Here is a 15,278-nt window from a genome sequence, read left to right as displayed (position 1 = left end):
CATTCTTCTCTTATTGGACTGCAAGATGCTCTTCTATTTTGTAAATCATCCAAGTGACATCTCTCTTTATTGTTGTAAAAAAAAATTCTAAGCCTCTCCCCCCACCCGATATATCAAAAAGTCTCTGTCAATATTGCAATGAACTGTGTGAGAAAGAGGCAAAAAGACTTTCCATTCGCCACACTGGCTCCTCTCCAGTGTGGAGCAGTTGGCCTATTCAATGTCTAAGCTGAAGTCCAGGGCAAACCTGTAGCTTGAATCTGGCTGAATCTATTTCAAACGTTTACAGAGATCTGCAGGGAACTCTTTAACCCATATAGATGTCGGTGTAGGGACCAATGGCTTTGTCACACTTGCAAGGAATTTAATCTGAATAAATGTACACACAATGATATGACTACAAGTTCCAAGTCTTTTAATCTACTCCCAAAATGCTGCAAAATGATTTGAAAATAAAAACAAAGGCAGAAAATCAGTTTCTTGTGCAATAGGTAAATGATGTCAGTCTTTTAGGTCTTAGACGTGTTTCAATGAAGATCCTGTTGATTCATCAGGCTAAGGGTTATACGTGTCTTGTTATGCTCTTGGTGTAGCATAAGCTGCTTCCTTGATGTTCACTCTGACAAAGGAAGGTTCAGACATGGAGATAACTTCAACACGTTTATTAAACTATTTAGAATTCTCCTACTCTGATTCGCTTCTACTGTTAATCCTTTTATAGCTACTCAGACTGACGAACCAGTCTGCTACAATCCACGTGGTGGGTGTGATGTTGAATCAACCCTGTGTCTGTACTCAGAGTGTCTCCACTGGAAAGAGGAAGATAATGTGTGCTGTGTCCTTTATATATGGGTTGGTGTAATGCCCCCCTGCGGTAGTGTCACCTCTGTGTATCGTGAATGCCCATTGGTCGTGTCCTATCTTACTGACCTATTGGTTGAATGTCTGTGTGTCATGTCTCTGGTGCTCCCTCTAGTGTCTAGCTAGTCTACGTGTACTTACGTGGATGAGTTCCTATAATATCCTAAACTCCAATTACCTTAATGTTTGGCAGGCCCAACCCAAAATCAGCAAGTAAAAACATTCAATTGATAACAACAGTGCCCTTGACAAGCTCCAGCATCCAACCAGGTTGAGATATTTTGAAAATAAAAGATGACCATTGGGCAGTAATCTTCTCCCTCCTCCACCCTGGAGAAATGCTCTTATTTCTCCAAGAATGGTTGGAGTCAGAGCCTTAACAAATGCATGAGCCACTCGAGAGAGGCCCTCCTAATAAAAACGCAGAGAAATATCAAACATCATATGAGGCATTCATTTTTCCTTTATTCTTTCATGGAATGTGGGCATCACTGGCGTAGCAACACTTATTGCCCATCTGTAAATGCCCTTGAACGGAGTAGCTTTCTGTGCCCATTTCAGAGTTCAATTAAGAGTCAACCACATTGCTACGGGTCGTTTGTCACAGGTAGGCCACACCAGATATGGATGGCACATTTCCTTGCTTTAGTGACTCAGATGGGTTTTCACAACAATCAAAAATAGCCGTCATGGACACCATTAATTGAATTTAAACTCTTGCGGCTGTCTTGGTGGCATTTGAACCCACGTCCTCGAGAGCATTAGCCTGCGCTTTGCATTAGAGTCCAGTGACAGGTCTGCTAGGCCACCTTTTCTCCCTATTATTTCTTGAGGAAAACACATTAGACATGCAATGAATACAAGTACATTATATTAAACATGCAGGAAGAATTTTCCGTAGTCAGGAGTGTGATGGAATGCTCTCCCCTTGCCTGGATGAGTGGCACAGTGGTGATCATTGCTGTCTCACAGCGCCAGGGTCCCCGGGTTCAATTCCAACATTGGGTGATTGTCTATGTGGAGTTTGCATGTTCTCCCCGTGTCCGCGTAGGTTTTCTCCGGGTGCTCCGGTTTCCTCATTGATAAATATTCAATCCCTCCACTACCGACGAAGAGCGGCAGCAGTTGTGTACCAGCTACAAGATACACTGCAGGAACTCACCAAGTTTCCTTAGACATCACCTTCCAAGCCCACGACCACGTCCATCTAGAAGGAGAAGGGCAACAGATACCTGGAAACACCACCACCTGGATGTTCCCCTTCAAATCGTACATCATCCTTACTTGGAAATATATTGCTGTTCCTTCATTGTCGCTGGGTCAAAATCCTGGAACTCCCTCCCTAACAACAGTGTGGGGATCTGCACCTTAGGAACAGTAGCGGTTCAAGGTGGCAGTTCACCACCATGCACAGTAGCATAGTGGTTAGCACAATTGCTTCACAGCTCCAGGGTCCCAGGTTCGATTCCCGGCTTGGGTCGCTGTCTGTGCGGAGTCTGCACGTTCTCCCCGTGTGTGCGTGGGTTTCCTCCGGGTGCTCCGGTTTCCTCCCACAGTCCAAAGATGTGCAGGTTAGGTGGATTGGCCATGATAAATTGCCCTTAGTGTCCAAAATTGCCCTTAGTGTTGGGTGGGGTTACTGGGTTATTGGGATAGGGTGGAGGTGTGGGCTTGGGTAGGGTGCTCTTTCCAAGAGCCGGTGCAGACTTGATGGGCCGAATGGCCTCCTTCTGCACTGTAAATTCTATGATTCAAGGCAATTAGGGATGGGCAATAAATGCTGGCATTGCCTGCAACACCCACATCCTCTAAATGAATTTAACAAAATACTGCAAAGATGATTGTTTGGTACTGAATATTCTATTCCAATTGGACCATATAATGAGCATGATATACTGAATAAATGTATGTCATTGCTTCACATGGAAATCAGGAGGTAATGAGCTTATTGATAGGTACCAGGTTATGCACAATGCTGTTTCTTTAACATTTGTTTTTTGGGATGTTGTCAATGTCATTTTTACTGTCCACCTTTAGTTGGAGATGGGCCGTAGTTCATGAATCGCTGCAGCCCTCATGGCGATATGTTCGCAATGGTGCTAGGTCGCAATGAATCATTATCAATCGAGTTGCTGGAAAGGGATTTTTAAGATGCATGCATAGTCACCATTGAATCTTCTATCACAGAAGGGTGTGTCCATTCTGCCATTTTGCAAGAGTCAGAGTCACATATTGGTTAGGTCAATTCAGATTCACAACGTGGCAGCTGTTGTGGTCATTTCTTTCCGATATCAAGCCACAGGTTTGCCCGGCTTATTGAACTGAATTCAACATATCCATAAATACAAAATCCAGAAAAGACTCTCAGGGATGCACGCTTAATGTGTTCTTCTAAAATTCTGCTGTCCCCTATTTTTGGACAGAGGTTAACCCAGTTAAATAAATAGGCTAATGCAGCAGACCAAAAATAATAGCAAACAAACGTGTTAAGCGTCCATTCACTAATAGTAATTTTGAGATGGAAGTTTAAGGCAGTATAATATGAATTATTAAGCAGCATCCAGACCAAAACAATTACAATTCTTCAAGATTCACAGCAGCATCAGCTCCTCTTGATCTGATTTCCCGATAAACATCTCGCAACCTGTGTAGAGAGAGAGGAAGCCAGAAAGCTGCTCTCAAAACTGGAAATAAATCCAATATCATCAGCTGTACAAAGCCTCCTGGCTTTGAACACTGCTCCAGCTTGTGGCTTTTCATTAGCAGGGACTGCACGCACCACAACGTTAAAGCTCATTGCACGTATACAAGTACATCTCGTAACAAATTTTCACAGGGCAGAGAAAGCACCAATGATTTACGGGGACTTCTTTCACCAAGATGGGAAACTCAGCCTGTTTCAAGGGGGCCGCGCCTTGCTCAGTCAATGCCGCATAAATGCGGAAATTCGCTCGCGTCCTGACCACTTCTTATTCTGGTCGCCATGCTGTTTCCTCGAGCGAGACGGGTGTTTGTCGACTATGCTAAAAACAGTTTGTCAAACACAAATAACTGTCAAAGTCAATTATGAGCCGCAATGATAAACAGCTCGTCACATGTAAACAGCAATCACAGTTAAGAGTGGAGCAGACTATTTATCTATTTGAGCTAGCAGGACATTTAATCCAAACACGTCTTCAGTACAATGAATGACACCTGTGCTGGCTCACCAGAGCTCACCCTGTTTATGTGGAGCAGGGTCCCAAAAAGCAACTTTCCATTGGCGTTTCAGGCTTTGCAACTTCAATCTAAGTGACCACATTCATTGAAAGGTGATCTCCAATCAGCAGTTGTCACCAAATTCACCAATCGAGTTGTCCAGTTTCAAATATAACAAAAGCCAAGCAACAAAGTGAGGGAACACACCCCAGATTAAAATGTGCACACTGTAAAATGTGCACACTGTAAAATGTGCACACTGTAAAATGTGCACACTGTAAAATGTGCACACTGTTGAACACGTTACACGTTTAGATTTAGCTAATGTCTACATCAAAACGTGGGGCGCAATTCTCCCATCGGGAGACTAAGCCCCGACGCCGGAGTGAAAACCGGAGTGTTTCACTCCGGCGTCGGAGGCCGCTCCCAGCCCCCTATTCTCCCACCCCCGGGGGCTAGGAGCGGCGCCACGTCATTTACATGCACCGGGCCTTGGCGCTGTGTAAAAGCGGCGCTGCGTAATTACGTGGCCGGCGCCGCATAAATGACATCACCCGCGCATGCGCAGTTGCCGTCCTCCTCGCGGCCGCCCCACAAGAAGATGTCGGATGGATCTTGCGGGGCGGCAGAGGAAAGGAGGTCCTTCTTCAGAGAGCCCGGCCCGCCATCGGTGGGCACTGATCGCGGGCCAGACCACTTTTGAGGCCCCGCCCGGAGCAGGATCCCCCATTCCCCAACCCCCCCCCCCCCCCTCGCGTTCCCACGCTGTTCCCGCCGGCAGCGACCAGGTGTGGACGACGCTGGCGTGAACCTGTCGTGTTGGGCAGGCCGCTCGGCCCATTTGGGCCGGAGAATAGCCGCTCGCTCGTTACAATGAATCTCGTGAATCTCGCCGTGCCGGTTTGGGGGGGGTGGGAGAATCACGTGCGGGTGCCGGGGCGGCGTGGCGGGACTCGCTCGGCGCCCCAGCATTCTCCCACCCGGCGTGGGGGAGAAATCTGCCCGCGACGTCAGCACGGTAGCACAGTGGTTAGCACAGTTGCTTCACAGCGCCAAGGTCCCAGATTCAATTTCGGCTGGGATCACTGTCTGTGCGGAGTCTGCATGTTCTCCCCGTGTGTGCGTGGGTTTCTTCCGGGTGCTCCGGTTTCCTCCCACAGTCCAAAGATGTGCTGGTTAGGTGGATTGGCCATGCTAAATTGCCCTTAGTTACCAAAAGGATAGGTGGGGTTACTGGGTTACGGGGATAGGGTGGAGGTGTAGGCTTAAGTGGGGTGCTCTTTACAAGGGCCGGTGCAGACTCGATGGGCCTCCTTGTGCACTGTAAATTCTATAAAAACAGATGCGCAGTTTACAAAATTTGCCAAAGGCTCACTTTTGTACGTCCACTCATGTCTCGCGCAATATTTTATTCCTAGTGCCACACTTTGAAGCAAGAATCTTTACTCAGAGAGTGGTTAGGGTGTGGAATGGACTGCCTGCTGTGATAGTGGAGTCGTACACTTTACGAACTTTCAAGCGGTTATTGGATAGGCACATGGAGCATACTAGAATGACAGGGAGTGGGATAGCTTGATCTTGGTTTCGGACAATGCTCGGCACAGCATTGCAGGCCGAAGGGCCAGTTCTGTGCTGTACTGTTCCATGTTCTATGTTCTAATCCTCACATGGCAACATCATAAATGTACATAGAACATAGAACATAGAACGATACAGCGCAGTACAGGCCCTTCGGCCCTCGATGTTGCACCGACATGGAAAAAAAAAAAAAAAAAAACTAAAGGCCATCTAACCTACACTATGCCCTTATCATCCATATGCTTATCCAATAAATTTTTAAATGCCCTCAATGTTGGCGAGTTCACTACTGTTGCAGGTAGGGCATTCCACGGCCTCACCACTCTTTGCGTAAAAAACCTACCTCTGACCTCTGTCCTATATCTATTACCCCTCAATTTAAGGCTATGTCCCCTCGTGCTAGCCACCTCCATCCGCGGGAGAAGGCTCTCGCTGTCCACCCTATCTAACCCTCTGATCATTTTGTATGCCTCTATTAAGTCACCTCTTAACCTTCTTCTCTCTAACGAAAACAACCTCAAGTCCATCAGCCTTTCCTCATAAGATTTTCCCTCCATACCAGGCAACATCCTGGTAAATCTCCTCTGCACCCGTTCCAAAGCTTCCACGTCCTTCCTATAATGAGGCGACCAGAACTGTACGCAATACTCCAAATGCGGCCGTACCAGAGTTTGGTACAGCTGCATCATGACCTCATGGCTCCGGAACTCAATCCCTCTACCAATAAAGGCCAACACACCATAGGCCTTCTTCACAACCCTATCAACCTGGGTGGCAACTTTCAGGGATCTATGTACATGGACACCGAGATCCCTCTGATCATCCACACTACCAAGAATTTTACCATTAGCCAAATATTCCGCATTCCTGTTATTCTTTCCAAAGTGAATCACCTCACACTTCTCCACATTAAACTCCATTTGCCACCTCTCAGCCCAGCTCTGCAGCTTATCTATGTCCCTCTGTAACCTGCAACATCCTTCCGCACTGTCTACAACTCCACCGACTTTAGTGTCGTCTGCAAATTTACTCACCCATCCTTCTGCGCCCTCCTCTAGGTCATTTATAAAAATGACAAACAGCAACGGCCCCAGAACAGATCCTTGTGGTACGCCACTCGTAACTGTAGTCCTGACAATTTTCTCTATTTCATATTTCTTGTGAAATGAATCTCGTTCTTCGAGGTGGTCGAGTTCGAAAGGAAGGGGAACTCTTTGCAAACCTGTTCATACTTTTCCTACTGAATTGCTTCCTGCGTGCTAATTTTTACTGTGCCAAAGTGTCAGGCCAAAAGTGAAACAAAACCCTAAAAGAATTTTGGAGCTTGCACTTGGAAATCACAGGGCATCTTATGATTGTTAATTACCACAACTAGCTTTTCCTTATTAAAACTCCAGTCTCCTTTCTTGGAATTGTGTTTTCGAATGAAGCTGCCAACCTTGATAAGACCTGTTCATTTGGAAGTAAATCTGTAAATTATGGCCATTTATCTACTTCTATCAGTAGGTGTTACATTCAGTACAAAATGGAGAATTTGCAGTCTCCACTCTAATGGGCTTCCTTTCTTCAAAACAGCAACCTTGTGAGATTTCCCTTCCAGGTGAAGCATCTGGCAGAAAACCAGAGTTTTTTCAGATTTCCAATTTGTTGTGAATTCAACAGTTTACACTTGGTTATTAAAATGTTATTCTCCTTTCCCTCCATGGTTTCAACCCTAGGGCGGCATTCTCCCCTACCCGGCGTGACGGAGGGTGCCGGAGTAGGGGAGTGGCGCCAACCACTCAGGGGTCGCGCCTCCCCAAAGGTGGGGAATTCTCCCCCCCTTTGGGGGCCAGCCCCGCGCCGGAGCGGTTAGCACCAGAAGACTGGCGCAAAAAACCGGCGCCCCCGGCAGCGGGGCTGACGTCACTGCCGGCGCATGCGCGACATGGGGTTCTCTTCCGTTTCCGCCATGGCGGAGGCCGTGGCGGTCGTGGAGGAAAATAGTGCAGCCAGGGCACTGGCCCGGAGTCTGAGCGGGGGGCCCCGATCGCGGGCCAGGCCACCATGGGGGCACCCCCCGGGGTTCGATCGCCCCCCCCCCAGGACCCCGGGGCCCGCTCGCGCCGCTGATCCCGCCGTTCCTGAGGTGGTTTAAACCTCGGCGGCGGGAGAGGCCTCCCAGCGGCGGGACTTCGCCACCGTGGGGGCCGGAGAATCACCGCAGGGGCCTCTCTGATCGGAGTGGCGAGATTCCGCCGCCGCCACTTCCCGGGTGGCGGAGAATCTCTGCCACGGCGGGGGAGGGATTTTAGGCGCCCCCAGGCGATTCTCCGACCCTGCTGGGGGCCGGAGAATTTTGCCCCTATACTGTATTCCGTCAAACAGGACAGCTCGGTTCCAGCCCTGCACCATTGCCTGCCCCCCTGCCCAATTATCAATGAAACATTCCTCTTCATTTCTGGACTGCATTTATCGGATGCTAGTAGTAATAATCATTATTAACATCACAAGTAGGCTTACATTAGGGGCTGATTTAGCACAGTGGGCTAAACAGCTGGCTTGTAATGCAGAACAATGCCAGCAGCGCGGGTTTAATTCCTGGCTTCCCCGAACTGGCGCCGGAATGTGGCGACTAGGGGCTTTTCACAGTAACTTCATTGAAGCCTACTTGTGTTAATAAGCGATTATTATTATTACATTAACACTGTGAAAATCCCCTAATCACCACAATCCAGCACTGGTTTGGTTGTCAAAGGACTCAGTCGTGACTGGACTCTCCCAGTTGCTCAATAATACCTGTTGGCACAACCACCTTTGAAGGCCACTCCACCTTGTGTACAAACACCAGATTTTCAAGTCTGTTTCTCAGGGAAAAATCCTCTGTGGGTTTTGCTTCTCCGACACAATTCAATTGGGGAACATCCACAATTCCACCTTGCTGCCCGATTGTGATATCATTGCGTGACAGAAACAGTGCAGCACACAAATGGCATTCCAATGCCCAACTGAAACTGGTTTATTGCAGGTTCCTTGTATACACACATAAATAGCCAGAAGGTGGTGGTATTACAGCTCCCTCCCATTTCATGCCTCTTTACCATGTGAATCCCATGTCCTTTTGCAGGGAGCAAGTCCACCCTCGCTTTAAACCAAACAATAAGACACAATTGTCTTTTGAAATGACATACCGATATTGGGATGCTTCAGCAGCCGACAGATTCTCGCTTCTCGTTCCAGCTTCTGGTGATCTACAGTTCAAAAACAAAATGGAGAATTGTGAACCAAAAGATTCTGGCAAGGAGTAGAACATTTAAACTAAAAAATAAAGCTGTGAATTGATGGTTAGTTTATAGCGGCACTTGTGCAATCTACGTCGGCACCAATGTAATCAGTGAAAATGAAAGCTCCTGGTACCTCCTGCAAATTGATCAATGGGGGAAGATTTACAGGCACAACAATGTCAAAGTTGAAGTATGAGTTTTACTGCAGTGTGCATGTCAATGGCTTAAGGTTCACCAGTACAAAAGTAATCCAAACATTAATCTCACTGTACTTGAGCTAGTTCGGACGTAGGTTATAGCAGTGTAGTAATTATGATAATAGACTAGCAACCTGAAGGTCACGAGTTCAAATCTTAGTTCTGAAATTGAAATCGTTAAATTTGGTCCGCACAGGAAACATGAGCATGAAACAGCAGGATTTTCACAGGAACCCGGCTGCTTCGTTAATGTTCTCCAGGAAGGGAAATCTCACTATGTCAAAGAACACCAATCTCTCACTGCATGGTTCATTCAATCCCCGCACCATACCCTCCTCCTCAACAATCACCCAAGTGGACTAGAGAGGAAATCAGTCAGTACGAAGACACCCAACCTCACCCCTGCCTCAGGTCATCGGCTGCTGAAGCCCTCATTCACGCCTTTACAACGACTAGTCTCAACTATTCCAATGCACTCCCACATTACCCTCCAAAAGATTGGTCATTCAAAATTCTGGTGCTTACATCCTTAAACGCAGCAAGTCCCCTGTGCTCATTGGCCTCCAGCGGCTGCCAGTAAAGTAATGCCGGATTTTAAAACTCTGACCCTTGCTTTCAAGTCCCTCCATGTCCTCGCCTCTCCTTATCTTTGTGATCAAATAATCCCTGCAATGCAGGAGGACACTCGGCCCACAAAGTCTGCACCAACCCTTTGAAAGACCACCCTGCCTGAGCTCAATCCCCCTCCCTATTCCTGCAGACCCACCCTAAGGGACAATTCAGCATGACGAATCCACCGAACTTGCACATCTTTGGTCTGCTCCTCCAAGCCCACCGATATCTGCGCTCCTCTAATTCTGGCCTCTTCAGTATTCCTGATTTTAATTACTCCGTCATTAGTGGCCATGCCTCCAGTTGCCTGGGCCTCAGTTGTTGAATCCTCTCCTTACACCCCACTTCCTTCCTTTAAGACGCTCCTCCAAATGTACCTCTCTGAGCAAGCTTTTGATCATCTCCTTATAGCACCTAATTTGGTGTCTAACGTTACTTTTAGCCTCCTGTAAAGCACCTTGAAACTGTTTATTATGTGAAAGGTAAATAATCTTTATAATAATCTTTAATGTCACAAGTTGGCTTACATTAACACTGCAATTAAGTTACTGTGAAAATCCCCTCGTCACATTCCAGCGCATTTTCGGGTACACAGAGGGAGAATTCAGAATGTCCAATTCATCTACCAAGCACGGCTTTTGGGATGTGTGGGAGGAAACCGGAGCACCCAGAGGAAACCCACGCAGACGCAGGGAAAACGTGCAGACTCCACGCAAACAGTGACCCAAGCCGGGAATCGAACCAAAGACCCTTGCGCTGTGAAGCAACAGTACTAACCACTGTGCTACTGTGCCGCCCGTGTGATAGAAACATAAATTGTTGCTGTTACGATCATGAGAAGCATTGCAACAGTTCAAGGAGAAAGCCCATTGCCACTTTCTCAAACAATTGAGATGGGCAGGATCTTAGACCTCACCAGCAATCCAAAGTACAGGAAAAAGAAATTTCAAACGCTTGGGAAGTAGTCGTTAAAAATATTCTTAATGCACAAGGCTTGTTCCTGTGTACAGGGTTCACCCACTATCAGTAAAATAAAACTTTGACATTTCCATAGCCAAATTGAGATATTTCATGGCCATTTAGTTCTTTTAAATGCATCATGAGCAGCATTTTGCAGAAGCATTGGAACCGTGCAATGTGTGTCAGCTATCCAATAACCTCAATTTCACACAAGGCAGGCAGCACGGTGGCGCAGTGGTTCGCACTGGTGCCTCACGGCGCCGAGGTCCCGGGTTCGATCCCAGCTCTGGGTCACTGTCCGAGTGGAGTTTGCACATTCTCCCCGTGTCTGCGTGGGTTTCGCCCCCACAACCCAAAGATGTGCAGTGTCGGTGGATTGGCCACGCTAAATTGCCCCTTAATTGGAAAAAATGAATTGGGTACACTAAATTTATTTTTTAAAATAACTAAATTTCACACAAGGCTATCTTTTTTGGTAGAAATGTTGTGCTCCATGTAAAGCGCTTATGGAATCACCAGCAAATGATGACCAAGTGCTGTCAGAAAACCATTGTGGGGAAAAAAGGTGGAATGACACCAAAGTCAGAAAAGTCTCATTCTTGTCATTATAAAATTCCATGACTTTTGGTCTCTTTTAGAAATTTCCGTGACTTTTCCAGGTTTTCCTTGACCCCTGGAACCCTGTGTGTCGCATTGGTCAAAGCCTCGGGTACCAGTAAGACCCACTCAAAGGCAGAACGACAATTTTAATGCAAAACCCTCCAGAATCTGTAAGCTCTTTCTCCCAATGATTTACTCCATCTCCCCTGCGCATGCTGGGATATTATTGCCTGTGCATCAGCTGCCCTCAACAAACCAGCCAGTATGCAGGCATTAGCCTAGACAGGAACACCTTTAGATTATTTAACTGGGCATGGCATTGGGAAAAGAAAAGGCAGCTCCTAGACTTTGTTCACCAACTCATACACAACACACACACATTCACCAGAAGAAGTTATTAAACAGCGGTCAGAAGTGTGAAGATTGGCTGGCGCAGCATTCCAAGTATCTGATACAAACTACACATATTGAGCCGAAAGCTGTGATACACCAGGCTTATGAAACCTTTATTCAAAAGAAAAGCCGAAGAATTAAGTAAGTAATGTGTTCCCATGTTGATTTTAATCTATTTTTTAAAAATAAATTTAGATTATCCAATTCTTTTTTTTCCCCAATTAAGGGGCAATTTAGCGTGGCCAATCCACCTGCCCTGCACATCTTTGGGTTGTGGGGACGAGACCCACGCAGACACGGGAAGAATGTGCAAACTCCACACGGACAGTGACCCAGGGCTGGGATCGAACCCCGGTCTTCAGCTCCGTGAGGCAGTAGTGCTAACCACTGTGCCACCCTGTTTTTAATCTAAAAGACAGTTTAGAATCATATTCTTAAGACTTGCAAAGGGCGGCACAGTGGTTAGCACTGGTGCCTCACAGCGCCAAGGTCCCAGGTTCGATTCCCGCTTGGGTCACTGTCCGTGTGGAGTTTGCACATTCTCCCCGTGTCTGCGTGGGTTTCACCCCCACAACCCAAAGATGTGCAGGGTAGGTGGATTGGCCACGCTAAATTGCCCCTTAATTGGGAAAAAATATTGGATTCTCTAAATTTATACAAGGAAAAAAAGACTTGCAACAATCCTTTAACACCTAATTTAGCCACTTTCCTGCTTCAGAACTGTACTTTCATGACAGCTTTTCCCCAGCTATTAATCTTGCAAAATAGTTTTCAGCATTATAAACAATTTAGTGAAGTATATACAAGGTGGATCTTTATAGGATGTCAGTCAATCTCAGCAGTTCCTGGCGTCCCATCAAGTTTGAGCATCTCCGATATGATTTGTGCTACTTTTTATTGGATGGTGACCAAATTCACCTCTTCGAGGGACAAAGTCTTCAGGACACAGGAAGCAACTAGAGCTCACGGTAAAGCAAAGCTGCAGCCCTGCGGCTGATTTGAAGGGCTTCACACTTGGCACATCACATCATTTGACCAGCTAAGTCAGCTACTGTGTTCTGTTTGGAAGAAATATGCTCCTCACTGCATTTATAATGAAGGCCATCTGTCTCACTAGGGGACACCAGGGGACATGTTTTGCGCAGCCGTCAGCATTGACGGGTACTAAGAAATTTGCACTCCCTTGTGGCATGTTCTTCAAAGGCACCTGTTATTTTCCAGATATAAATTACTTTTAAACTTCAGGTCAAAGATGGCCTGCGGGCTAAATATATATTACTTTTCTGGGAATGGAATTATTTTGTAATAACTGAATAAGGTTAGCAAGGAGATTTATCTGGAACCTATAATATATTGTTACTTGAACATAGAAAGGTTTAGCAGTTTGAGCTGATTCAAGACAATGCTGAATTTATCCTAACTCACACCAAGCTCCCGTTCATCCACCACCCAGCTGCTCGCTGACCTTCAGCTCCTGGTCTAGCAGTGACTTAAGGTTTCATTCCTGTTTTCAAATTCCTCCATGCCTCACTGTCCTCCTGGTGCATTCTGCCAATTATGGCCGCGTTCCTTTTAATCACCACCATTGGTGGCCATACCTTCAGGTGACACGGCACCAAGCATCTTCACCTCCCCTCCTCCTTTAAGACGCCCCTTGAAACCTACCTCTATGACCAAGCTTTTGGTCACCTGTCCTAATGTCTCATGTGATTCAGTCTCAAATGTGAAACGTCCCTCTGCGTCAGCCATGGCTCAGATGGAAACACAACACCTCTGAATCACGAGGTTCTGTCATCATCAAGTCCCACACCTTGGCCCCAGGGCAAAACTCAAAGCTGGGGCTCCAGTGCGCGGCTGAGGAAGAGCGACACAACCAGAGGTGCCATTTTTCGCTCGAGACATTAAATCAAAGACCCCACATTCAGTAGATGTAAAATAACCCATGGATCTATTTTGAAGAGCAGGGGAGTTATTCTTGGTTGTTCTGGCCAATGTATATCCCTGATCAAATATCGGGGAAAACAGCTCCAGTCAGTATCAGGGTATCCGTTTGTGGGAGCTTGCTGTGCACAATCTGGCTGCTATCTTTCCCAAGTGACACCATTGACTGCACTTCAAAAATACTTCGTGAAGCAATTTGAGAGATTAAATGAAAAACGCTTATTGTCACGAGTAGGCTTCAATGAAGTTACTGTGAAAAGCCCCTGGTCGCCACATTCTGGCGCCTGTCCGGGGAGGCTGGTACAGGAGATGTCCAGTGGTCATGAAAAGCACTGTATAATGCAAGTCTTTCTTGTTTAAAACTTCTGTGAAGCACCTGACGTAGTGGTCTCCAACCTTGTATATACCTGGGCCGCCTTGTGTGTAAAAACTCAGTCCATTGTTAGATGCTGAACCATGGCATCAGGGGAAAGATTAAATTTCAAACAGACTCCAATCTGGACTTCAACTGACTTTTAAGCTCATTGATAAGAGGCAAGAATTGCATTGAAATAGTACCTTTCACAACATCAGGATGCACCAAAGTGCTTTTCCATCAATTAAGTATTTTTCAAGTTAGTCACTGTTGTCACATAGGAATGGTGGCAACCAATTAATGCACAGTAACTTCTGACAAGTAACAATGTGACTATCTGTGTTTAGTCATGTTGATTGAGGGGCTAAATACTGACCAGGTCACTTGGGAGAACTCACTGGCTCTTCTCCGAATAATGGGATCTATGGCCATCTGAAGGGGCAGATAGCCTTTATGGCTCATTCAAAAGGCAGCACCGCCAACACTGCAGCATTCTCTCTGTACTGCGATGGCAGCCAGAGTGTTGTGCTCAGGTCCCTGGATCTGGACTTGAACTCCCAACCATCAGACTCGAGGGGCAAGCGGGCAATCTTTCCACTGGGCCACAATTTATACTGGGCCATTCTTGGCACTCAAGAACATAAAACTTAGGCGGGTGACCCAGATTTAGCATGACAAACTTATGAGAGGAGTTAAATCCAGCAGGTCTCACCCTACGTAACCCATCTGCCTACCCAATTATTCAATTCTGCTTGCAAAGTGTTCCCAGCATTGACAAGACATAAATCAGAGGATACACAATACTTGGAATAATGCGTTCAGCTGCAACAAACCCGAGAGGCATAATACCATCCAGGACACAACAGCCCTTATTACTGGTTTCATGTTCTCAACTTCAGAAGCAGCGCGTTAGGGGCTGGTTTAGCTCACTCGGCTAAATCGCTGGCTTTTAAAGCAGACCAACAGCACGGTTCGATTCCCGTACCAGCCTCCCTGGACAGGCGCCGGAATGTGGTGACTAGGGGCTTTTCACAGTAACTTCATTGAAGCCTACTCGTGACAATAAACGATTTTCGTTTCATTTCATTTCACATAACACTGTCTACTGCTGCAACTCACCAAGCTCACTTATATGGAGCTGCTAAACCTTCTCCACCACGTAGGAGATCAGCAGCATTGTGGAACCATCATCTTAACCAAACTCCCCTGCAATGCAATCCCAACGTAGACACGCTGTCACTGCTCATTCATCATTGCTAGCTAAAAATGCTGGAATCCCTGCCGTGTACCATTTTGAGAGCACCAGCAGAATCACAGAAC

At 46.6% G+C, this 15,278-nt stretch overlaps 1 protein-coding gene across 8 annotated transcripts in view; it reads right to left on the bottom strand.

Moving 5' to 3' along the window:
• The window catches only part of camk2g2 (calcium/calmodulin-dependent protein kinase (CaM kinase) II gamma 2), a 394,966-nt gene that overhangs the window by 215,087 nt on the left and 164,601 nt on the right, over positions 1-15,278 (bottom strand). For all 8 annotated transcript variants that reach the window (XM_038782783.1, XM_038782786.1, XM_038782784.1 and 5 more), the window contains exon 3: positions 8,808-8,867. In XM_038782783.1, the coding sequence (XP_038638711.1) occupies positions 8,808-8,867 (60 nt within the window). The remainder of the gene's footprint in view (positions 1-8,807; positions 8,868-15,278) is intronic.

This window comes from Scyliorhinus canicula, chromosome 22 (genome assembly GCF_902713615.1).
Source record: "Scyliorhinus canicula chromosome 22, sScyCan1.1, whole genome shotgun sequence".
Taxonomy (NCBI): Eukaryota; Metazoa; Chordata; class Chondrichthyes; order Carcharhiniformes; family Scyliorhinidae; genus Scyliorhinus; species Scyliorhinus canicula.
This window is presented reverse-complemented; position numbering and strand designations above follow the sequence as displayed.